We start from the raw sequence: 27,308 nt of genomic DNA, 5'->3' as shown, positions 1-27,308 counted from the left end.
TCTGATTTCTTTAATAGTATATTAAACCAAATCTTTGGTTCTCTTGGTCTCAGCTCGTGTTGTTGGGTTCTTTTGTTTCCTGGATTCTTGTGTTTTGCAGGGTTCTTATGATAGTTGGGTTAAATATGTTTGTTGGGTTCTCTGCTGTTGGATTGTCTTTTGTTGTTCTGAATATTTTGCGTCATCTATATTCTTGCTGTTGTTTAAGTTATTCTGTGTTTGGTTTCTTTTACTTTGTTTTTTAAGGTGGTATATAAATAAAGTTATAATTATTATTAGTAACATTATAAATGTATATCAGTACTTACTGGTTTCAATGGTTAATCTGGATCCACTTCCAAAGATCAGTTTATATCCTCCTCCAGCATTCACACAACATGAAGCCCCGTAACATAAACTCAACGAGGCAGAGGACTGAACCGAAACTCACTTTAAAAAAACACCAATTTTACAGTTTGACTTTCATGATATCCGTCTTTCATAAATTTTAAAGCAATTAATGTCTTCATTTAACATGTTAGACAAATGTTTAAAAATTAAGTGTTAAGTCTTATATTTCTGTTACAGCAATGATAGAGACCTAAGTGTTGAAGTGATGCTTCTTTGTAAAACCTTCTTACATTTTTCTGCTTACATCTACCTTACACGGGTCAAACTCAGCAAAGCATTTTAAGATCATAATTCATGTTCAACAGCTTCCTTATTTATTATCAGTAATCAGTGATAAGGAGGATGAACACTCAGTTAATGGCCTATCAGCTGTAGGCTATGGTCATGTAGAATAAGGGACTAATAAGCGATTAATAATGACCAATAATCAGCCAGGATGATACTAATTAGCTTGCTAATAAGCAGCTAGTTATTGGTGAATATGGTGACTTTAATTTAAACATGTTTACGTGTCATCAGACGTGATTCTTTTAGGGATTTCCTTTGCTTTTAAACCTGTTGTGAATCACAAGAAAATATTTATTATTTTAACTTAAATGAGCTTTTTGCTGTGACTCATATCAAAATAATAGTTTGTTTCGGAGAATCTGCTGAGTTCAAATCTCTTTGTTTCACGCCGATCATCTTAGAAAAGATTTTAAGGACAATGTTCAGACTTTTTCCGTCCTTCACTGAGAGGCTGAGAAACTAGCAGAAACAAAAGAGACTCTCCATGAAAACGACAGACGATAACAGGATGGACTGAGAATGATTTCAGTTTCCTTAAACTGTGAACTCTATGTTGCCTCTTCTTTACAAAGGACTTTGTTCACATCAAATTTAAATTAGTCGTTAAAATACGCCCACAAGTATTCCCACATATTGATGATCATCGTGATATCCTGAGTGGATTATAATCTGAAAAAGCACTCACTGAGCTCAACGTTTAATCTGGATCCACTTCCAAAGAAGATCTTGTTCTGGTTTGCTCCTACAGTCACACAACATGAAGCGCTGTGACACAAACTACCCCGAGTGACAGACTCACTGAACCAAACTTCATTTTTCATTTTCAAGTCTTTCTGTTTACTGTTGACTCTTTATCATTTTGTTACACGTTTTAATCGATGTCCACTCATCGAGATGCCTTTCATTTCATTAAACCTTCTGTGTTCTATCTCTGCTGTTCATACTGTGCTTTTAGTACATATTGATATATCATTAAACCAGGGGAGCGCTGACTTTATTTAACCCTCCTGTGATAACGAGTACATGTGGGCTATTTTCTTGAGATCTCGATTTACTGACGTTGGTTCTCCCGGGGTTAAGAACGCTGGTTTTCCTGTGATAAGTAGTTCATTTTGTGAGAGATTGAGAAAATCATTTGTTATCACGGAAATACCAGCGTTAAAAAAATAAACAAGTTGAGATCTGGAGAAAACAATTAAAAAGTACTTAGTAAAATGAGTGTTTTGCTGTGACTCAAGTGTTAAAGAAAATCATATGAATGAAGTTAATTAATAGGTCAACGTTGATCTTAAGGAGTCTGTATTTTAAGTTTGATCTAATTAATCTAATCTAGTTTCATTAGAGGAGGATCTCGATCATTTCTCCTGACAGATAATTAAAAAACGTTACATTAACTATCCACGACTCATTTAAAATTAAAGGTGATCATACAGTTTACATGTAATGTTTTCGACTTACTGGGTTCGATGGTTAATCTGGTTCCCCTTCCAAAGAATATCTTAGTGTTACCTCCAGTAGTCACACAACAGGAAGCATCATGACACAAACTAACGCTGACAAACTTCACCAAACCTCATTCAAAAAACCATCGTTTAAACACTGAAGACTTTAGTTTCAATGAAAATCAAATATGGACACTTATTAACCTCTGAGGGTCTTTACGGACACCAGAGACGTCATTTTACATTTTCAACATCTTATTCTGTCAGATTTTTGATGTATTTAAGTTTTAAGGACGTTCGAGTACTGCTGTTCACTCTCACTAACAATAAAAGCTTTGATATGAAACCTATGGAGCAACAAACCAGTTTCTGATTCAGTGAAGATGCTGAACTATCTTATAAAAGTATTATATTGATATATTCCTGCAACAGAGACATTTAACAGCTCAAAGACGTCATGTTTATTTAAGATTTTTAACAACGACTTACTGGGTTCGATGGTTAATCTGGTTCCCCTTCCAAAGATGATCTTATTAACATTCACACAATGAGAAACATCATGACACAAACTCACGCTGACAAACTGCATTCAGAAAACCATCGTTTAAACACTGAAGACGTCATTAATACTTTAAAAAACAACACGCTTCTTATTGTCTGTCAGTTAGGGTTTATCTGTGAACATTTCTGTGTCTTTTTGTTCACATACAGGATAGTGGGTGCCATAGCCAACGTCAAAACAAGAAACTTGCAACACAGTAGTGTTGTATACCAACACTAGTCTCAAGACCACTTTTTGAAGGTCTTGGTCTCATCTCTGAATCAAGAGCTTTTTTACTCAGTCAACTCCGAATTTTAAATCAAGACCAGTTAAGACGCTCCCCTGCACACAAGTTGATGGTTTTTCATTGATATTTAAGGTCTTGGTCTTGTCTGGGTCTCGTCCTACCTTGGTCTTGTCTCAGTGTACACTGGTCTTGGTCTTGACTAGGTCTCAGAGCACTCTGGTCTCGGGCTTGTTTTGGTCTTGGTTTGGTGGTCTTGACTACAACCAAATAGAAAAACTACGACATGATTAAAAACAGATTAATTGGAGCAATAAGCGGTTTGTGTTTTGGATGTTTGGGGTCGCCAGAGTTTTATGAAGTCAATGTGGCGTCAAGAGCCAGAAACGGTTTGAAACTACTGATCTCATTAAATATAACGGTAAATAAATAAATAAATCCTGCACTGATTGTTAGAGCTGTCATGTGTAAAAAAGATTTTTAACGATGACTTACTGGGTTCGATGGTTAATCTGGTTCCCCTTCCAAAGAATATCTTAGTGTTACTTCCAGTAGTCACACAACAGGAAGCATCATGACACAAACTAACGCTGACAAACTTCACCAAACCTCATTCAAAAAACCATCGTTTAAACACTGAAGACTTTAGTTATCATTTTAAAACAATTATCTGCCAATTTATGTTGAATGAAAATCAAATGTGGACACTTATTAACCTCTGAGGGTCTTTACGGACACCAGAGACGTCATTTTACATTTTCAACATCTTATTCTGTCAGATTTTTGATGTATTTAAGTTTTAAGGACGTTCGAGTACTGCTGTTCACTTTCACTGAAAGTAAAAGCTTTGATATGAAACCTATGGAGCAACAAACCAGTTTCTGATTCAGTGAAGATGCTGAACTATCTTATAAAAGTATGATATTGATATATTCCTGCAACAGAGACATTTAACAGCTCAAAGACGTCATGTTTATTTAAGATTTGTAAAGACTTACTGGGTTCGATGGTTAATCTGGTTCCCCTTCCAAAGATGATCTTATCGGCAACATTCACACAATGAGAAGAATCATGACACAAACTCGCGCTAACAAACTGCATTTAAAAAACCATAATTTAAACACTGAAGACGCCATTAATACTTTAAAAAAGAACATGCTTCTTATTGTTGGTCAGTTAGGGTTTACTTTTGGACATTTTTGGACATTATCTGTGAACATTTCTCTCTTTTCGTTCCCATGTGACATTTATTTCACACTTTTCGTTTCATGTTGCGTCAGATTTTTTATGTTTTTTATTCTATTTAAGTTCTTGGACAGTTTTGGTACTGCTGTTCACTTTGGTTCTTATTTTTTATTCTATTTTCATGTTTATCATCGAGCACCACATCACGATATATATCCCTACAACAGCAACATTTAACATCTCAAAGACGTCATGATTATTTTAGATTTGTAACGACTACTTACTGGGTTCGATGGTTACTCTGGTCCCCCTTCCAAAGAAAATCTTATAGTTAGCATTCACACAACAGGATGCATCATGACACAAACTCACGCTGACAGACTGAACCAAACTAAATTAATATCTTCCATCCAGTCAGTCCAGACTAACGTCGTCATGATACCAGGCCAAGAGAATTATAAAAACAAACTACAATGATACCTGTTGGATACCACGGCAACAGCAAAAAAAGAAGTCCTGCACACTAAATGTCAAGTCATTTCTTGGTTTAATTACCAAAAAAATGGCAAGCAAACTTCTGCAAACCGTCTAAAAAAAGAAAAAATACATTGGCAATGTTTGCATTTAGAAACGTTTTAACCCGACTCCCCATTCCTGTTTTCCTCGCTCGAGCAGAATGACTAGGAACAAGGAAAGTGGGGGCTCTACAAGGCACTGACACTTGCTTTTCTCCCTCAGCACAGCTTGTTGGCTTGTTGAGACAATGTTATATTAATATCCACACCCGTGATTGAAATGTTGAGCTTTGACTCGTCAATAACATAAGCTGTTTATTGACAAGCCTCTGTGTGCTGTGCTGCTCCTCAAAACAAAGCACCACACATCCACATTTAATACAAAAGCACTAGATGTCATACTGTTTGCAAGGGGAAACTAAAATTCATAGAGCAAAGAATGAAATATTAAACGGCTGCAGCTTGGACAGCAAGCATGCGATCATTATATCTTACGCTCGCAGGCTGTTAGGACACGGTGTAACCCTGACTTGTTAAGGTCAGACATTTAGATTCCAGTTTCTGCAAACCTCGTTTACTCTCAAGCTCTCAACATGTACTCTGCTCCTATTCAAATATAGATCTGCTGCTCTGAGAGTCTTACACATATACTGTTACATCCCTACACAGACCTAGAATCCACTTTGATGGTCAACAGATTTAAAATAATATATCCACAAAATTAACAAAATGTATGAAAATACAACATTATGACACTTTTCTGACATCGATCAGCACTTACTGGTTTCTATCTTTAAACTGGTTCCACTTCCAAAGAAAAGCTTCGTTCCACCTCCAACATTCACACAACATGAAGCAGCGTGACACAAACCAACCAGTCGACCAACAATCTGAACCAAACTCCTTTTACAAAAATTCAACATTTAGGATGTTTTAATGAATGATGACATCACATTTAAACTTTAAGTTCTGAGTGGAGTTCAGTTAAAGCTGTTTTATGTATTTATGAAAAATTACATATCTGGACTACGTTTGTAAATGTATTACTAATCATGTAATTCATTTACTAACTATTCATTCATGGTTTTACTTACTTGGTTCAATAATTAATGTGGTTCCTGTTCCGAAGAAGAGCTTATATCCAGTATTCACACAACATGAAGCATCATTACACAAACTGAGCGTGAGCAACTGAACCAAACTTCATCAAGAAAATCCAGATTTGAACTTTTTTAACTTTCTGTTGACACTGTGACAGAAAAAGATGCTTAAGGGAATTCAATTTGACCAAAATTTCGCGTACAGCAGAAAAAGTTAACTGTTTTTGCAAGATACTGCAAAATACTCAACATTCACTCTACATACAGGGACTTACATGGTGCAATAAAATGTCTAACAACAACTAAGTTAAGTTGATGTGGATTGTATCGTAAAATTACTGAAAAACCTAAGTGTGCAATTAAAGTTTTAATTAGACATCAGATCAGCGGTTTAAAGTTTCCTAGTCAGATATTTCACTTCTCAATGTAAATAAATCTACTTACTGTCATTAACATGAAGTTTAGTTCCTCTACCAAAGATAATCTTGTTAGCAGTAGAGCCATATGTCACACAGTCTGAAGCTTCATGACACAAACGTCACCAACAGAACTCAATAAACAGATGATAATCTGATTTATCTTGGCTATTATATTGGTTATCAATTATTCTCTAATCTACAAGCCTGAATGAATAATTTCCATCCCTTTGAGGAGCTGCTCACTAACACGACAACTCAGAATGAAACACCTGTGATCCACTTCAACGACAGATCACAGAAGTCACAAAACAGTTTCAGCTCTGTTACTATTCTTATCTCCAGATATTTATCAATCATATTTATCTATCATAGTTATCTGTAAGTTACATATTCAGCAGGTATTTGTAAGTTAGACACAAACTGTTTTTATGTTTGTACACTTTATATTAAACTGTAAACCAGTACACCATTCCTTAATTCTGCTTAATCTTGTGCTTTTATTTTCATTTCAGCTTTGGTGCTGTAAACGCATGTTTCCCATGCTAATAAAGCTAATACATCTGAATTGAATTGAATTGAATTGAATGTTTTTTTTTACATTTCTGTCTCTCAGTTATTTGAAGTTTGAAGTTGTTGTGGGATCATTAAAGGCTTAACGTGTCTTGTCCTGGAAACACATACTTTTATTTTTAAGGCCTTTGTTAATATTTAATTATCAATGATTACTCGTATTTAACATTACTTTAATATTATGCTTCATTACTTACTTGGTTCAATAATTACTCTGGTTCCTTTTCCAAAGATGATCTTTTGTCCAGTATTCACACAACATGAAGCCTCATTACAAAAACTCATAGTGTTCAACTGAACCAAACTTCCTTTAGAAAATTCAGATTTTAATTTTTTTTAACTTTTGCTTGACTGATAACACTAATTTGTACTTATTTTTTCAATTTTATATACTTTTTGAATCCTCTAGATTTACATTGTTTTTGAGCTTCATGCTTCTCACACATGATTGCCTACAATACACACACATGCACAAACAGGAGCTGTGGACATGCATTAGTGGAGAGATGTCAGCATGAGGCTTGTACGCGGGGAGCACGCCAGAGCTGAACCCCCAGTTTAATGCCTTGCTCAAGGTCACCTCGGGAGTACTCGGGGAGTGACCTGGCACCTCTCAAGCAACAACACCAACTTCCATACTTTGGTCCACAAAAGGATTTGAACCGGTGACCATCCAAAGTGGCCCTACGGTTCCCATCCCAAGTCCCTACAGACTGAGCTACTGCCGCCCGACCACTCTCGAAACAAGAAGATGCTTAATGGCATTCAACTGAACCTGAATTAAGTACACAGCAGAAAAAACTGTTTTGAAGTGGCTTATATGTTTCTGCAAAAACTTAAACATGTTTTCAACGATTCATACTTTGCATTACCTTTATCAATTCATCATCAATTGATTTTATGCTTTATTACTTACTTGGGACAATCATTAATGTGGTTCCTTTTCCAAAGAAGAGCTTCAATCCATTAGTCACACAGCACGAAGCCTCATTACACAAACTGAGTGTCACCAACTGAACCAAACGTCATTTAATAAAGACGCTGTTTTTACTTTTCAGACGTCTACTGAACCTATCACACTACACTCACAACAAAGAGCTGCTAACCTTAATTACACTGATTATATTCTTTAATAATAAAAGTCAGTTTTAAGTTTAGTTGATGTGGACTGTATAGTTGGGCTGGGAAATTAATCTTGTTTCCATTTCAGTTATGATTTTGACTTCTCAAGGTCATGAAAACGAGAGGATCGAGATTTAGCGATTACTGTGCCGCAATTTTGCGCTCTTTTCAATCTTAGGATTTGTCATGTGTGGTAAATGTTTCAAAGTGTTTGTTATATTTTGGCCACAAATTATCATCACAACTACCTGGAAAGCACAGTTAGATTATTTTATATGATTATATTTTATATATTCATATTTTTCAACTTCTATATTTTCACTCATTGCTAGTTTTTCAAATTGTTCAGAATTCAATAAAGTTTGATAAATGCGTGTTATGCAGATGTTGTAAATCAACGAGTAATGATGTTTGATAGTCGAGATCTCAATATCAATCAACATAATCAGGATTAGGATTTTTGCCTTAATCAAGCAGCCCTACTGTATTGTTAAAGTACTTAAAAACACTGGTGCGTAATTAAAGGTTTAATTAAACATCAGATCAGCGGTTTAAAGTTTCCTACAGTCAGATATTTCACTTCTGAACAGAAATAAATCAACTTACTGTCATTAACATGAAGTTTAGTTCCTCTACCAAAGATTATCTTGTTAAAACCAGCTCCAGATGTCACACAGTCTGAAGCTTCACAACAAAAACGTCACCAGCAGAACTCAATATGCAGACAATAATCTGATTTATATTGGTTATCAATTATTGTCTAATATACGATCCTGAATGAACCATTTTAATCCCTTTCAAGAGCTGCTCACCTCTCTCACCTAATAATACAATTAGAAAATTCAGATAGAAGAGAACAGACTGGACTGGACCACCAACAGAGGGCCATCGCTGAAAACACCACGACAACTCTGAATAAAACACCTGTGATCCACTTCAACAACACAAACTCTTCTTAAAAAAGCTTCAAATCCACTTTAAAAACTGACTGAAATAGTTAAAGATCAGAAGTCACAGAACAGCAAGAGAGACTCTGCTCAGTTTTATTATAACTGGATTAAATAAACCGGGTTTAAACCTGGCAGATCTGTCGGATCAAATCATTTAGCTCACAGTAACAAATGCTCTCTAGAATAAAAGACAAAAAAAACAACAACAAAAAGAAAGTCTATTCAGTGGTAAAAACTCAGCATTTAAAGAAAAAAAATATATATACATGCCATTTTATCAACATAGTTTCCTTTAAAAATACCGTCATCATATTCATGCAAGTTCATAATTTCATATAATTACTCACTGGGTTCAACGATTAATCTGGTTCCACTTCCAAAGATGATGTTATTCAAACCAGTATTCACACAACATGAAGCTCCATAACACAAACTCAGTCTGATCTAAGTTTGATCCACTGAACTACACCCAAAGTATGAAACATGGTTTTTACATTTTGGATATTTACCAGACTATCTTACATACTAGCTATTAGTTCATTAGTTCATATTTCTAATCAGTAACAGTACCACAGGGTTGTCATGATAACAGAATTGTATACTTCTATACGATTCTAGTAAAAATCAACCGATAACAATATCTTTAATTAGAAAAAGGAGTCCTAAACACCTAATATTGGGTAATTTCTTGTTTTAAGTCATCCAATATTGCAGGCAAAGAACTAAATTCTGTCGTAATAGCACTGACACATTGGCCACATTACCATATTTGGAATTTCAGGTATATTTGGTAGTGATCCAACTCAAGGCGAATACAATACTTTACTGTTGGACGTCAAGATGGTAAAATTGTAAGATTTCAAACTGTTAAAAACTTCTAAATCTAAACATTTTTTATTGGATAGGGCCTTTCCTTGAAGTTGTCTGCTTACTCTTAGACTTTAAGTTGTATTTTAAAATGTGTTAAACCCTTTAAAGTTATTTAAAGTCTTCAAAGTTCGTCAATATTGGGTATAATTTATTTTAAATTACCAAAATTTGCAGGCAAAGTCCTGTAAAGCATACTTATCAATACTATCATTCATTAAAATAACAGAGAGCGTATGGTTTTAAAACACGTGGTATCATAAAAATATTAAGTTATCAAAAATTTTGTCAACCTCAATAAGTACTTACAGGTTTCAACTTTTAATCTGGTTCCACTTCCAAAGAGGATCTTTGACTGACTTCCAGTATTCACACAACATGAAGCACCAATACACAAACTCGGTCTGATCTTAGAGGAATCAGCTGAATCAAACCCCATGTAGGAAAACATGTTTATAATATTTGGGACTTTAATCAGACTTCTACTTTTCAAACATCACCAAGGCCTCGCTGTCTCAATTAGAAATACATGACTTGATCCACTAAACCAAACCCCATGTAGGAAAATATGTTTTTAATATTTTGACTTTAGCCAAACTTCTACTTTCCAACACAACAACCAAGCTAAGCAAAATGTTTTGGTCAATATTTAACACTAGAGGTAGATACAGACGCATGTTTGTTTACAATAAAAATGTCCTACAGTCAGATTTTCACCACAGAACTAAAATAATTCAACTTACTGTCATTAACATGAAGTCTTGTTCCACTTCCAAAGATAATCTTGTTACTACTAGATGTCACACAGTCTAAAGCTTCACTACACAAACCTCACTGAACAAACTCTATATGCAGATAATACTCTGATTTACTATGTTTACAAAAATGTCACATTTTGTTCAAAAACGTATTGCAGGGAGAACCAAACTTCATTTGGAAATGTGAGACTACAGATTTAACGATTTCAGTGCACTAAACATTCTATTTAGGGTTTCTACTAGTCTGGTTTCAAGGGGTTTTCAAATTATTTGGGTAATGATATTTATGTAGAGTGTTGAGTTTGATTACTTACGGGGTTCAATGGTTAATCTGGCTCCTAGTCCAAAGAGAAGTCGAAAGCCATTAGTATTCACACAACATGAATCACCATATCACAAACTCAATTTGATATAAGTGTGATCAGCTGGACCAAACTCCATGTAGAAAAATATGTTTTTAATATTTTGGACTTAAACAAGACTTTTACTTTTCAAACAACAACAACTAGGCCTAGCAAAATGTTTGGGTCGACATTAAACATTAGAGGTAGATACTTACGGATGTTTGTTGACAGTAAATATTTCCTACAGTCAGATTTTCACCGCAGAACTAAAAGAATTCAACTTACTGTCATTAACATGAAGTCTTGTTCCACTTCCAAAGGTAATCTTGTAACCACTGGATGCATATGTCACACAGTCTGAAGCTTCACTACACAAACCTCACTGAATAAACTCAAAATGCAGATGATACTCTGATTTACTTTGCTCATAAAAATGTGACATTTTGTTCAAAATGTATTGCAAAAGGTACCAAACTTCATAAAAAAAAGTGAGGCTACAGATTGAATGATTTCAGTGCACATAGACATTATATTTGTGTTTACTAGTCAAGTTTCTGTGGTTTTGAGATCATTTGGGTGAATAATATTTAAGGTGAGCGGTGATTTTTATTACTTACAGGGTTCAATGGTTAATCTAGCTCCTCGTCCAAAGATAAATCTCGTAACACCACTATTCACACAACATGAAGCACCATTACACAAACTCAGTTGGATCAAAGTGTGAGCCACAAAACCAAACCCCATGTAGGAAAATATGATTAGAATATCTTGGACTTAACCAGACTTATTCTTTCCAACAAAAAAAAACAATCAAGCTAAGCAAAATGTTTGTGTCAATATTTAACACTAGAGGTAGATACTGGCGGATGTTTGTTGACAGTAAATATTTCCTACAGTCAGATTTTCACCGCAGAACTAAAAGAATTCAACTTACTGTCATTAACATGAAGTCTTGTTCCACTTCCAAAGGTAATCTTGTTACTACTAGATGTCACACAGTCTAAAGCTTCACTACACAAACCTCACTGAACAAACTCTATATGCAGATAATACTCTGATTTACTATGTTTACAAAAATGTCACATTTTGTTCAAAAACGTATTGCAGGGAGAACCAAACTTCATTTGGAAATGTGAGACTACAGATTTAACGATTTCAGTGCACTAAACATTCTATTTAGGGTTTCTACTAGTCTGGTTTCAAGGGGTTTTCAAATTATTTGGGTGAATGATATTTATGTAGAGCGTCGAGTTTGATTACTTACGGGGTTCAATGGTTAATCTGGCTCCTCGTCCAAAGAGAAGTCGAAATCCATTAGTATTCACACAACATGAATCACCATATCACAAACTCAATTTGATCTAAGTGTGATCAGCTGGACCAAACTCCATGTAGAAAAATATGTTTTTAATATTTTGGACTTAAACAAGACTTTTACTTTTCAAACAACAACAACTAGGCCTAGCAAAATGTTTGTGTCAATATTTAACACTAGAGGTAGATACTGGCGGATGTTTGTTGACAGTAAATATTTCCTACAGTCAGATTTTCACCGCAGAACTAAAAGAATTCAACTTACTGTCATTAACATGAAGTCTTGTTCCACTTCCAAAAGTAATCTTGTAACCACTGGATGCATATGTCACACAGTCTGAATCTTCACTACATAAACCTCACTGAACAAACTCAATATGCAGATGATACTCTGATTTACTTTGCTCATAAAAATGTGACATTTTGTTTAAAACTTTATTGCAAAAGGAATCAAACTTCATTTTCAAATTTGAGACTACGAATTAAATGATTTCAGTGCACTAAACAATATATGTATGGTGTCTACTGGTCTAGTTTCAAGGGTTTTAAGATTATTTGGGTGAATAATAAATATGGTGAGCGCCGAGTATCACTACTTACGGGTTTCAATGGTTAATCTGGATCCACGTCCAAAGATGAGTCTCCTTAAGTCACTATTCACACAACATGAAGCACCATAACACAAACTCAATCTGACTTAAGTGTGATCAGCTCGACCAAACCCCATGTAGGAAAACATGTTTATAATATTTTGGACTTTATCCAAACTTTCCAGCAAACAACAACAACCAGGCCTAGCAAAATGTTTGGATCAATATTAAATACTAGAGGTAGATACTGACATAAGTTTGTTCGACAGTATACATTTCCTACAGTCAGATTTTCGCCACAGAACTAAAATTATTCAACTTACTGTCATTAACATGAAGTCTTGTTCCACTTCCAAAGATAATCTTGTAACCACCAGATGCAGATGTCACACAGTCTGAATCTTCACTACATAAACCTCACTGAACAAACTCAATATGCAGATGATACTCTGATTTACTCTGTTTATAAATGTGTCACAATTTGTTCAGAAACTTATTGCAGGGAGAAACAAACTTCATTTTGAAATGTGACACTATTGATTGAACGATTTTAGTGCACTAAAAATTCTATTTAAGGTTTTTACTAGTCTAGTTTGAAGGGTTTTGGGATTATTTGGGTAAACAATAATTACTGTGAACGGTGAGTATCACTACTTACAGGGTTCAATGGTTAATCTGGTTCCTCGTCCAAAGATAAGCCTAGCTCCACCAGTATTCACACAACATGAAGCACCATAACACAAACTCAGTAGTCTGTCAAACCACGCCAAACCTCTTAGAAAAATGTTTGACATTTTAAACTTTGACAGCGATTTCCATTCACACACATCAACACGCTTCATTATGTTCTAATTAACTGTAAATACACATTAGATAAACTAAACTGTAAAATGTATTATAATGACAATGTCTTCAATAAATGATGATTAAAAGGTAGTTCACTGTTTTCAATAGTTGCTCAAGTTTACCTTTTTTAAGATGAGCTCACTTAATCATGTTCTAATAACTGAAGACGTCAACTCATTCAGATCAAAGTAATTAATCGGCTGCACTATTCAAAGACCAAATCAAATAGAATCTTTCCCGCAGTCTCTGCTACTTGTGACATGTTCAGGTTAAAAGATGGGACCCCGGGTCACCATTTCTGGTCTTGTCCTAAACTCAAAACTTTGTGGGACAATATCTGTCGGATGTACAGCGACATATTTAAACAGACAGCTGATTCCTGACAGCCTGTCTGTAATATTGAGGTTTCTCCGACCATGTCTGGACTCATATTTCTGCTCGACAACAAGCTTTGAGGTTTTGTCTGTTTGTAGCAAAAAGAGTTATCCTGAGTGAGTAGAAATCAGGCTCCCCTCCTTGTGTTAAAAAATGGTTAAACGACATGGTTTTACTGTCTGCATCTTGAATAAATCCGGTACACACTGTCGAATCAGCGTTTGGACTGACATGGACATGCTGTGCTAACGTAATTTAGAAATACATTATTTTAAAACATTCTGTGTTAACATTTATTTTCTGCAGCTGAAGATGTCTGAAGGTTTTTTTTGTTTTAACATAGAAGAAGTCATCGACTCACAGACATTTTGTGTCTCATTTCAGACATAAGAAATGTTTTAAAGGTGTAATTTTGTCTGAGATTCAATTATTTCTATTCTATATTTTGACCAAGCAGGCTTCTGAATCTTTACTGTAACATCTGAATGTTTTACTGATCTTTTGAAATGCTCTGCTCCATGTTTGGTGTCTTGGGTAAATGATGTAATAAAGGTCAAATAATTATAAATGAAAATATAAAAAAAGATCCTTCTTACAGGACTCGACTGTCAGTCTGGTTCCAGATCCAAACAGGAGTTTTTCGTAGCCTCCACTTTTCACACAGTGTCGAGTCTCATTACGAAAACCTCAAACTACTCAGAGATCAAACAGACGGAAAACCAATGAAACAACAACGAAAAAATCTACACTCTTCTGAGACGAAGAGTTTCACAAAGTAGCTGAGATCACATTTCTTTAGTTTGGAAATGTTACAATCCTCCACTTCTCCTGAAACGTTCAAATTAAACCTGTAGCTATAACACTCAAAGATTTGAAGACTCAAAGACTCGACAATTCAAAGATTTAAAGTGTCAACCTTCACAACAGCTGAAACTTTCACATCTTCTCTGCAGCTCTGTGACGTTTAAACATGTTATTTCCAGTGGCACATAAGGTACGACCAAAGGTGCAAAAACATTTTTAGACGTTTTGTTTTTAAGTGGTTTTAGATAAGCTATCTTTGTAGACACATATCTGCACGCACACACACACACACACACACACACACACACAAGTCAGCCTTTACGTTTAAAAGTAGAAAGTTAATTACTTTGTATTCTTTAGTAAAAACGTAACTCCTGTCTCGGCTCCTGAACATGACGTTTTTTATCTTACCGGAGTCGATGATGAGCCGAGTTCCTTTCCCAAAAATCACTCTGTCGATACCGACCGTCACACTGTGACTGACAGCTGACTGAAAACCTCTCAGAGACGAGAACCGTCTCAGACTCGACGTGAACTCATACTTATTAATCCGCTGATAAACGGAGACTACAACGGATGAGTTTCTTTCAGAGTAAATAACAGGTGTTACTGTTAAAAATATTTATATTTCTGTGACGTTTCAGTTTTCAAACAGCTCGGACTGAGTTGGAAAGGAAGCGACAAAATATTCCTCAGACGTTAAATCATTTTAAATATATATTTTTTAAACAAGTAAACGCTACAAATGCAGCGAGCACTTAAACACTCTGAGAAGATATTTGATGGCGTGAATGTCTGGTTAAAACGATCTACCGAGAGACAAGACAAATAAGAAGAGGCACAGAACACGGGGCTACAAACAAATCATGGGGGAAGTGGAGCCTCCAGCTCGGGCGCTGCAGCTCCTGACCCAGATCAACAGCATTTAAAAACTCTACGTGTGATGTGATCTATTATATTCTATTGTATCGTATTATGTCTTATTATTTCCTCCGACTTGGTTTCGGAAAAGACGTATATCAGCTTCAGTATTTTGCTTGTGAAACTTCACAAACGTCATTAATCTCCCAGTTTGATTAAATATTAAAAAATAAAGATCACATAACTCTGGATTGGTTGTTTTCAGACGACACACTTTGATCGTCTCAGATTTTAAGTTTCTGACGTCGATCTAAATTCTCTTTTTAAATGTAGTAAAATAAAGTGTTCGGAAACGTAACTCACTGATTTCCACGTTCAGTTTAGTTCCTCTCCCAAACACAACGATGTATCCTCCCTGTGCTGTCACACAGACACACACAGCTCGACAAAAACCAGCACACACACACACACGCTGAAATCTCTTCTTTAAAAACGTTTTTTACTCAAAGAAATCGTCGAACAAACACGCTGACAGAACGTGTGATTCAGTGAAGTCGATCGTCTCTGTAACGTCTCGACATTTTATATTCATGAATTAAAGTCTTCCACCGACCTGTTGACACGACGACCTTCGTGCCGCCGCCGAAGGCAAGTTTGCCTCCAGCTCCATTCACACTGACACACACACTCATACACAAACCTCACACACTCACGACACAACAACTCTTCATCTTATCTTCTATTTTAGATGGTTTTAGTATGGAAGCCTACATCTGCCGAAACATAAAAAACATACAAAACAAACATTGTGATTAAAAACTTCTGTTATTTATCTTTAGGTCAGAATTCTTTACAACAGACCCGTTCATGTTCAGTCGAAGTATCAGCTTTTTAAAAGAAAAAATTACAACAAATATTCAACTAAAACTTTTTAAATGACGGCTAAGCGTCCCCCTCTTGTTTCACACGGCGTTATTAAGGAGCTAGTGTCTGAACTACTCAGGGATGCATCTGTTTTAAAATGTGAAATCATTGACATGGACATGTTTTAGAAGTATGAACATGATGTTTCAGTCTTTAGTTTCCATGTTTGTTATCACACATCAAACTCTGAGCGAATCTTTCATATTTTTTTATCTTCTGCAGTTTTTATTTTAGCCAAACAAACATTTCCAATAAACTCATCTCAAAATAAGGTCTTGTGATTTTTCTTACCCGGTGTAACGGTCAATTTGGTTCCCGTGCTGAAATAGAGTTTTTCTGTTGCCTGATTATTCACACTGTAAAACACACAGGAACAAAAACTGCTGCACTCACACCCGTGTGTTTGTGTGTGTCTGTTGTTATGATATCTCTTTATTCACACTTTTAATCTGTTTTCGATTCACTGCATGAATCCGCTCCGCTTGTAAAGTTTTTACAGTTTGATCTCATTTGTTCGTCTTTTTTTTAAATTAATGTTTTGATTATTACGAGACATTTAAATCAGACTTTACTTTTTGTCTGCAGCTGGCACGGTTTCAGATCAGTCTGCATTTATCAGACAATAGTGTTGTAGTCAAGACCACACTAACCGAGACCAAGACGTATCCCGAGTCCAGAGTGCCCCGAGACCGAGACCTCGAGACCAAGACCGATCGTGAGTACTACAACACCATCAAACGATGACTAAAAAAATATAACTTAAGGTTTTATGATGTAAAAATCCTTAAAATCATGAATCTTACCCGGTGTAACGGTTAGTTTGGTTCCCGTGCTGAAATAGAGTTTGTTAACTCCCTGATTAGTCACACTGTAAAACACGCTGTGACTAAAACTGCTGCGCTCACTGAAGCTTTTCAGGACCATAAAACCATCCTGAATCATTTCTCTTTTTTCTAATATATGAAATATAAAATTATTCATGAGGGTAACGTGCCGTTTTGATGTGAAACCAAAGTTTATCACACGTGTCCAGCTGTGGTTAAAGCTGTCTGTCTCTTTTTCTTCCACTGTGATGTCGATTAGATCTTATTTGCTGTGTGTGCTGCCTGTCTACAATGATTTTTAAGTTTATTTTTTAACATTTAAACTGATCTTCTCCTGTTAAACTTTGTATTTTCATAATAGTTGCTGTTCTGTCTGCAGCCTGAACATGTTTTGATCAGTCTCTGTGATAAACGCCGTTACATCAGGATAAAAACAAATAAAAATAACAATTGACAAACTTTTATAGTGTAAAAATCATTAAAAGCATAAATCTTACCCGGTGTAACGGTCAATTTGGTTCCCGTGCTGAAATAGAGTTTGCCTGTTGCCTGATTATTCACACTGTAAAACACACTGTGACTAAAACTGCTGTGCTCACACTGATGCTAACAATCCTGACGATTCATTTTATAACGGCTGTCGAACAACAACTATTTTAATCCTGATTAATCGCTAAACTTCAACAGTTAATCACGATTAATTGCACTTTTAGTCGCATGTTTGAAATGCAACTATTTTGCAATTTAAACAAAAAATAGTTTGGCTTTTATTTAGAATTTTTGTAAAACAAACGGCGTCAAATCAGAATAAAAACAAATAAAAATAAAACAAATTTATCATGTAAATTCATTAAAAGCATAAATCTTACCCGGTGTAACAGTCAGTTTGGTTCCCGTGCTGAAATAGAGTTTGCCTGCACCCTGATTATTCACACTGTAAAACATGCTGTGACTAAAACTGCTGTGCTCACACTGATGTTCACAGGGGAACAACATGACTGGGAACACATGCAGGAAAAGAGCCACAGGTCGGACCCAAACCTGGGCAGCACGCTTGGAAGTTCTACAGCCTCCATACACGGTACGTTTGCACCAACCACTAGGCTACCGGCGCCTCGAGTAATCGTATTTTTAATTGCATGTTTGAGATTCCATTATTTCACTTTTAAGAACAAACACTGTTAGGGTTTTATTTTCATTTTTTTGTAAAAGAAACACCGTCAAATCAGGATAATAACAAAATAAAAATACAGATTAATCTTACCCGGTGTAACGGTCAGTTTGGTTCCCGTGCTGAAATAGAGTTTGTATCCTCCCTGAGTAGTCACACTGTAAAACACACTGTGACTAAAACTGTTTCAGATCGATTTGAACTTTTTGTGTTTAAGTGTAAGGGTTATATTTAGATTACGGCGGTTTAACGAACAACATTTCTAATCCAATTAATCGCTAAATTTCAGCAGTTAATCTCGATTAATCGCACTTTTAGTCGCATGTTTGAAACTCAACTATTTTGCAATTCAAACTAAAAATTGTTAGGCTTTTATTTTGAGTATTTGTAAAACAAACACCGTCACATCAGGATAAAAACATAAAAATACCAATTTACAAACTTTGTATACTGTTAAAATCATTAAAGTCATAAATCTTACCCGGTGTAACGGTCAGTTTGGTTCCCGTGCCGAAATAGAGTTTATCTGTTCCCTGATAAGTCACACTGTAAAACACACTGTGACTAAAACTACTGTGCTCACACTGATGCTAACAATCCCGATGATTCGTTTTATAACGGCTGTTGAACAACAACTATTTTAATCCTGATTAATCGCTAAACTTCAACAGTTAATCACGATTAATCGCACTTTTAGTCGCATGTTTGAAACTCAACTATTTTGCAATTCAAACTAAAAATTGTGAGGTTTTTATTTTGAATTTTTGTAACAAAAACATGCAGTCAAATAAGGATAAAAACAGATAAAAATACCAATTAACAAACTTTTTATCGTGTAAAAATCCTTACAGTCATAAATCTTACCCGGTGTAACGGTCAGTTTTGTTCCTGTGCTGAAATAGAGTTGGTATGTTCCCCGATTATTCACACTGTAAAACACACTGTGACTAAAACTGCTGCGCTCACACTGATGCTAACAATCCTGACGATTAATCGCATAGGGGCGCTGGTGGTGCAGTGGTTAGTGCGCGCGCCCCATGTATGGAGGCTGTAGTCTTCCAAGTGGGCAGCCCAGGTTCAAATCCGACATGTGGCTTCTTTCCCGCATGTCCTTCCCCACTCTCTCTCCCTGATTTCCGACTCTATCCACTATCCTATCTCTCCATTAAAGGCACAAAAAGCCCAAAATAAATCTTAAAAAAAAAAAAAGATTAATCGCATGTTTGAAATCCCGTTATTTCACAGTTAAACCTACAAAATGTAAGGCTTTTATTTTGAATTTCTGTAAAGTCTTTTGAAACTCCTCACAGAGTGGCACGTGGTTCGTTGATTTCAAAATAAGTTTGTCAACATTATTAAAACTTTTTGTAACCACGTGTTTTAAATTTGGCTTTCTTTTGACGGTTACAAATTTACATCCGGGAAAATAAAGTCACCTGAACCTGATCAATCTCAGAAGAAATGTGTAAAAGAACATTGTAGATTAACTCCTGCACACTGTCTAAATTGCACAAACGCTTAACGTTGCGGTCTAAATTACAGGTTTTTTGTTTTGTTAATAAACTCACCGAAGCTCTGACGTCAGAGTCCATCGTGTCCTTCAGGCTCAACCTTAAATACGTCTCATTAGGCCACCTTTTCACAATAAAACATCCATTTTGGGGCTGTTCTGGAGGAAACATTTCCCGTAATCCATATCAGGCTGGTGACTCACTCATTCAAACTTCACCTCCTTCAAGCGGTGACCTACAAAACAAACAAAGAGTGTAAAGTTTTTCTTTAATTAATTCAGACACAGAGCGAGGACTGAACACAGATGTTAAGTAGAGGAGCGAGTAAACGATAAATTAAGTATATCTTGTTTCTAAACGTCTTGCTCCTCACACCTTTTTTTCTGATTCATTTACTCTGCATCACTTTACGCTGACTGAGGTCGTCAGAACGTTCAATACTTTGATATTTCTTGATACATGTTTTAAAATGATGCAATCTGTTATCTTAATGATCGATGGTATCAAAAGTACTGAAGAACAACATCTGTGTTCCCAGACCAGTGAGCAGGAGAGGAATGGATCTACCAGAAACTTCCTTCACACTTTCACAAAAACATCCGTGTGGAAGCTTTTCAGCAGTTTAGGATCATTAAAAACCCACTGGGCGTCTAGGACTTCTATTCTTCTCGTCGTTGTATCAAACAGGTATCGATATTGTCGTAAAATCCAAGATTAACATTCTGTGACCATGAATAGCGATGAGTGAGGACATTTCAGAGCCGCGACTGCAATATGTTTACTGCAGGAAACAACTTGCAGAAACACTTACACACAATATCTGCACGTTATGGTGATGAATACGGAAGAAAAATTATACAGGATGTTTTCTTACTCCTGAGTTTAAATAATCAAACGATACCTGTGCCCTAATGAAAGGATCAGCGCTCAGTGAAGACACCCATCGCTCCGGTTACGCCCCGATGTCTTACTGATACGTTACACAACCTTCCCTATGGCCATTAGTTGCCACCGCAACTAAAACAGCGTTGCCACTGTCAACAGACCCAGGATTTGTACATGCATGCTCCAGGTGGTGACGATGCAGATATTACCTACCCAACCCCTCTTGGCCCACACAACTCGAATCAATGCCCGAATTTCCCCTCTGGGGATCAATAAAGTATTATGCTATCCTACCCTAACTCAACCGTGTAGCCCGACGGGCAGCAGCTGTCGTACCTGTCGATGAGATGTTTGCTGCTTCTGATCAGGTTCACGTCTCCTCTCAGATTAAAACTCCTCCATTAAGAACAAAAAGTTCATTTATAGCTTCTGGAGAAAACAGGAAGGAAAGAGGAGAGCTGATGTGACCCGTTTCTGAACCAGAACTCACCTGTGACCTAAAAAAACACAAACGCATCACAGAGGAAACGACTGGTTGCTCTATAACTCAGAGGGTTTTATATTAGGGCTCTAGCAAGTTCAGTCAGGGAGACTATATTCTGCACGCTCATTTAATTATTTATTCTCATACTGTGTGACATAGCTTCTCCACGCATGATCACTCCTTTTTTCGTAACCATCAGCTGGTCACATCAATCCAACAGCCATGCTCCACTCCTTCATTGTAAGCCTATCATATTGCTGCTGTCTTGTTTAAAAATTTCTCTTTTCCACTAATTAATTCATGCCATCATTGCGATATCAGTCTCAGATCACAGCGTCAGCCACCGTCTGGTCAACTCCGGTCTGCGCAGTTTGGTCAGCCTCTTCATCCTCAGACAACATCTTCAGCCTTTCCCATCTTTAGTTAGATCAACTTTCATCCCATCAGCCTCATATGACACCATCAACCATCTTCATCTCCCTGTAGAGTTCATGCACCAAAGATTCTCTGACAATCATTCAATATCACATGAAAAATTAATATTCATCTTTGAATCATTTACTTGTCTCTCCTGAATGACTTTAGATGAAGTTAAAAGATACGATTATAAGACTTTACAGTTTTTAATTTTGAAAGGCGAACAGGAACAATTATAGGATTTATAAACCAGAAGAAGCACCAAGCAGCTGATATTCAGAACCCTCACAGTGTGTCAAGAGTTCAGACAAAGATTAGGATGTAATCACACACTACACCACTAGATGGAAGCAGTCATACCTCATGTTTTCTAAGACCACTTTTCAAGCTTCAAGGATGTTTTTATCCCTGTGAGGTCAAAGGTTGTCTTTATCATGACTGTGAGAGGTCAAAGGTTGTCTTTATCATCACTGTGAGAGGTCAAAGGTTGTCTTTATCATGACTGTGAGAGGTCAAAGGTTGTCTTTATCATCACTGTGAGAGGTCAAAGGTTGTCTTTATCATGACTGTGAGAGGTCAGAGGTTGTCTTTATCATGACTGTGAGAGGTCAAAGGTTGTCCGGCATGCTGTCAGGCCGAATCTGCTGCCAGACGGAAGACCACTTCTGTTATGTTTGACTTTAATACTTCATAATCTAGATGTTTAATGGTAGTGATCACTATGTAGTATCATCCATCAGAAGTAACTAATCCCATTCATACACCCCGACCGAAGCAGCGGGAGCAATTCAGGGTTAAGTGTCTTGCCCAAGGACACATCGGACATGTTATCCAGAGGGGGATCGAACCGTCGACCTTCCAGTTGAGAGACGATGACTCTACCAACTGAGCCACAGCCGCCGCATACATGATTAAAAATCATTGTTAATCTCGGGTGAGGCTGCAGACATTTGAAGTTCACGTTTAGTGATATAAAACCTTCCAGGAGTTCTTCTATCGTCAGGCTGACGTCACAAATTGTGACAGCGATGTAGTGGAACTAATAACAAGATTGTTTTGAGATTACCCTTCAAGCTGCAGGAAGACAAATGAGACTGGATTCCTGCTCTGAAGAAGCTCCGCCCCCTCACCTGTCTCACCTGAGACAAACCAGGAAACAGGCTGTTATTCTGCCTCACTCTGAAGAGACACACACACTGACAGACGGACCGACCTGCAGACACAAACCAGCACGACTTCCACTGAGAGAGGACAGGAGGAGGAGGGGATACTGGGAGTACTTGTTATACTGGGATACTGGGAATACCAACACTCCAACCTGCTGCTGAATCCACAAACTGAACGAGAGTTTCAAAGAAAAACAATCAAAGTGAGAGAAACTCTGAGGGACGGGGAGTGGCTTCCTGTTTTATTCTGCTGCATCTTCAGCTTGACTCTGAGATAAAATGGCGTCCAAGTTAGAGGAAAATCTGTGCTGTCCGGTCTGCCTCGACATCTTTAGGGTTAGGGTTAGGGTAAGATCCAGTCATCCTGTCCTGCTTCCACAGTTTCTGTAAAGACTGTCTGCAGAACTGCTGGAAGGAGAAGGAGAATAAGGAGTGTCCACTCTGTAAGAGGAGACATTCAAAGAATATCTTACCTCCTAACTTTGCTTTAAAGAACCTGTGTGAGAGTTTTCTGCAGGAGAGAGATCAGAGAGCTTCAGAGGATCTCTGCAGTCTGCACTCTGAGAAACTCAAACTCTTCTGTCTGGACCATCAGGAGCCAGTGTGTGCAAACACACAATCAGACCCATCGATGAAGGTGCTCGACAACACAAGAAGAAACTTCAGGAAACTCTGGAGCCGGTAAAGAAGAAGTTAAATGTTTTTAAAGAAGTTAAAGTGAAGTTTGATCAAACAGCAGAACACATTCAGGTCCAGGCCCGACACACAGAGAGGCAGATTAAGGAGCAGTTTAAGAAGCTTCACCAGTTTCTAGAAGAGGAAGAGGAGGCCAGGCTGTGTGCACTGAGGGAGGAAGAGGAGCAGAAGAGTCAGAGGATGAAGGAGGAGATGGAGGCTCTGAGCAGAGAGATAGCAGCTCTTTCACACACAGTCAGAGACACAGAGGACGAGCTGAGAGCTGAAGACGTCTCATTCCTGAAAAACTACAAGGCTGCAGTGGAAAGAGTCCAGCAGCGCCCCCTGCTGGAGGATCCACAGCTGCCCTCAGGAGCTCTGATAGACCAGGCCAAACATCTGGGCAACCTGAGCTTCAACATCTGGAACAAGATGAAGGACATGGTCTCCTACAGTCCTGTCATTCTGGACCCAAACACTGCTTGTCCAGTCCTCATCCTGTCTGAAGATCTGACCTGTGTGAGAGGAGGAGAGGAGCAGCAGCTTCCTGATAATCCAGAGAGGTTTGATTCTTTTAGCTCTGTCCTGGGCTGTGAGGGCTTTAACTCAGGGACTCACAGCTGGGACGTCCAGGTTGGAGAAAATACAGACTGGGACCTGGGTGTTTTAACAAAGTCTGTAAAGAGGAAGGGATACATGCGGTCTGGATTTTGGAGAATATGGTTCTATGCTGGTAAATACACAGCACGCTCCTCATCACATCCAGTCACTGTTCTCTCAGTGAAGAAGAAGCCTCAGAGGATCAGAGTGAATCTGGACTGTAAGAGAGGAGAGCTGTCGTTCTCTGATCCTGATACTAACACACACATACACACCTTCAAACACACTTTCACTAAGAGGATGTTTCCATTCATTAACACTGTGGATAAACTCCCACTGAAGATTTTACCAGAGAAGATCTCTGTGACTGTTAAACACTAATACATGATGATGTTCTGAATCTTCGTCTCTGATTCTCCATGGTGATGGTGATGTTGTATTGTTAAATCATTCATTATAACTTTGAGTATTTCCACAGCAGGTAAAATCTTGATCCTGATTGGTTGGTTTGTTGGAGTCTATTTAAAGATAATCTGCTCAGCGTGTTAACTGGTTAACTGTCATCTGTTGCTTCAGCTGCTGTGAACGTTTGATTTCAGACTTTTTCACTTTAACTCTACGGAGTCCCTGAAGGCATCATCTGTATCTTTGTGGTTAAGATTCTCCTGACGTCCTGAGGCTGCATTAGAAGTTGTTGCTCTGAATTTTAAAAAAAAAGAAGCCGTTATAAAATGTAAATCTTGTGTTTATTGTGATTCTTACAGAAAATAAATCAAGGATGCATTAATATTTTGACAACCAGTGTGTTTGTAACCCGTGTGTATCTTGCGTCTGCGTTGTGTTCTGGTTGGGAATGACGGAGCAGGAGACAGTACGTAGGTTCTGGTTCTTCTTTATGTCCTGCCTCTGTATTAACAGATAGAAACACAGAAATCCATGAGCTGTGTGTGCTGCGAGTCTGCAGCGAGCGTCTCCCCTCTGACCATGCTGTAAACTGCTTTTTGTTCCTTATTCACATTCATGTTAAATTATGGAATTAAATAAACATCATTTCAAGATTAACACAATTATTTAAAAAACTATCTTATCCAAAATAAAGTCAGAATAAATAAATACAACGTAGGAAAGTTAACTTTAAATAATTTCAACACAAAATGTTTTAACATCTGCATTAATATGAAGCATATAAATCCACATTAGCAGCTTTAATAGTTACATGTAGAAAACACAGCTGACAAACATTACATTAAAAAACGTCAGTAATTAACTCTTTAAATGTATTAATAAGACAAATAAACACGTCTCCATACCTGAATCAACAGAGAGAAATACAGAAATCCACGAGCTGTGTGAGTCTGCAGGAAGAATCTTCACAGATCAAAGGCAAACGCGTCATTAACGGGAGACGACGGGGTTTCCACCCCTCCCTGCAACGGCGCTAGCTTACCACACATACACACATTAATTAGCCGTTATTAATCAAGATGAAACTAATAAATAACTTTAAATATCGGACTCGAAACTCCGCGAAACTGACACAGGACAAGTCGAATATTACCAGGAACATAACACCACAGTTTGATTGAATATAAATCACACAAAAATACTTTAATACGAGTTTATCGGCGGAGCGTGACTCATCAGTAACTTACCTCTGACCGTGCTGAAGACTGCTGTGGCGGGAGCGCGCACCGTGCACGCTCATTACGCGCACGCACGTACCTCCGTCCTCACACACACACTCACACACACACACACACACACACGCACACACAGACTCCAAAATAAACAGGCAGGAGGATAAAGAAAAACGCAAAACAGGAGATAAAATGAAAAATTTGTGTTTTGGTTAAATTAATAAGCTGTCTATATCAACCTTTAACATTTAATCATAATTTATTATCCATTGTATTCTCGGGGGCACTACTGTAGAAGTGATTATGGGTCGAACTTCCGGTGCACTGTAAAAAACAAAAAAAGTCAAAATAACAGAAAATTCTAAGTTCGTTTTACGATGAAAATGTTGTGTGAACTCAATATTATACGTTTATGTCACCTCAACGAATTGAAAGTGTTCCAACTTTCGAAAAGTGATTCATATTAACTTAAAATTTTGATTTTATTGCAGATTTTGTGTGTACATTTTGGCCATGAAGGTTCCAGAGGGTACATTAAAGAGTTCATATTCTGCCCTTTTTGGGGTTCATATATTTAATCTATGTACCTACTTTTGTACGTTCACAATAGCTAAAGTCTGAAAAAAGTGTCTGTTTTCATGTACTGCTGCTCCTTGCTCCCTCTACGCTCTGAGTCCGTCAGCTACACTCTGTTGAGCCCACACTGTTAGACCCCACGTGGGCCAAGTCTGCTCTGATTGGTCTGCCGATCCGCTCTGTCGTTATTGGTCAGTTGCTCAGCACGCTTCTCGGAAATTTCAACATGAGCTGCAGGGCTTGCCACAACGAGCCAATGGGCTTAGATCAGTGATCTCACACTGACAATGAAGCCGCACTGACAAATTTTTATCGAGGGGGGCTAGAACCGAGCGTTACATGCAGCTAATGCTACAGCTAACAGGAGGACGTAGGAGAAGACGCGTTTCCGCGGACTTCGAATTTTTGCACATAGATGTACCTAAACATGCACAGGACACTTGGAAAACACACTAAAGGGCATATAAAACCAGAAAAAGAAGAATATGGGACCTTTAAAAAGATTAATGCAATCAAATCAACTTTGTTAGTCTTTCACATATCCAAGACTCTAATCACTATTCAACTCATAACCTAGCATCTGAAGGGTTACAATACTGATAATAATTGAATGTTTGGTAGTTTTGAGCAAGTGGGAAGCTGTTTAACTTCACAGCAGAAAATATAAAAACATTTGTGGAGGGCACAAGGGTTGATGTTCCAGCAGTGGTGTTGTCTTACCTTGATATGCTGTCGAAGAAGCTCGTCACGAGGCAGGATACTGCTCTCCACTGTGGCGCGGATCAGCTCTGGATCTGGCTCTTTTTCCAGCATGAAGAAATCCACACTTGCATGTCAAAGTCAGTTCAATTAGAATGATTTCAGCCAAAACCAGCTTACAATGCAATCGGAAAAACATCAGTGATAAACGTAT

At 37.4% G+C, this 27,308-nt stretch overlaps 1 pseudogene and 1 gene segment (V, D, J or C); one reads left to right on the top strand and one right to left on the bottom strand.

Moving 5' to 3' along the window:
- The window catches only part of LOC132978556 (T-cell receptor alpha chain constant-like), a 34,697-nt gene extending 18,502 nt beyond the window's left edge, over positions 1–16,195 (bottom strand). The window contains 2 exon segments of the C gene segment in view: positions 15,076–15,217; positions 16,139–16,195. Coding sequence covers positions 15,076–15,217; positions 16,139–16,195 — 199 coding nt within the window.
- Positions 16,196–22,906: 6,711 nt separating this feature from the next.
- On the top strand, positions 22,907–24,980 carry LOC132978410 (E3 ubiquitin-protein ligase TRIM35-like; annotated as a pseudogene).
- Positions 24,981–27,308: the final 2,328 nt, after the last annotated feature.

Source organism: Labrus mixtus, chromosome 8 (genome assembly GCF_963584025.1).
Source record: "Labrus mixtus chromosome 8, fLabMix1.1, whole genome shotgun sequence".
NCBI lineage: Eukaryota > Metazoa > Chordata > Actinopteri > Labriformes > Labridae > Labrus > Labrus mixtus.
The sequence above is the reverse complement of the archived record's forward strand: the minus strand, read 5'-3'. Positions and strand labels throughout refer to the sequence as shown.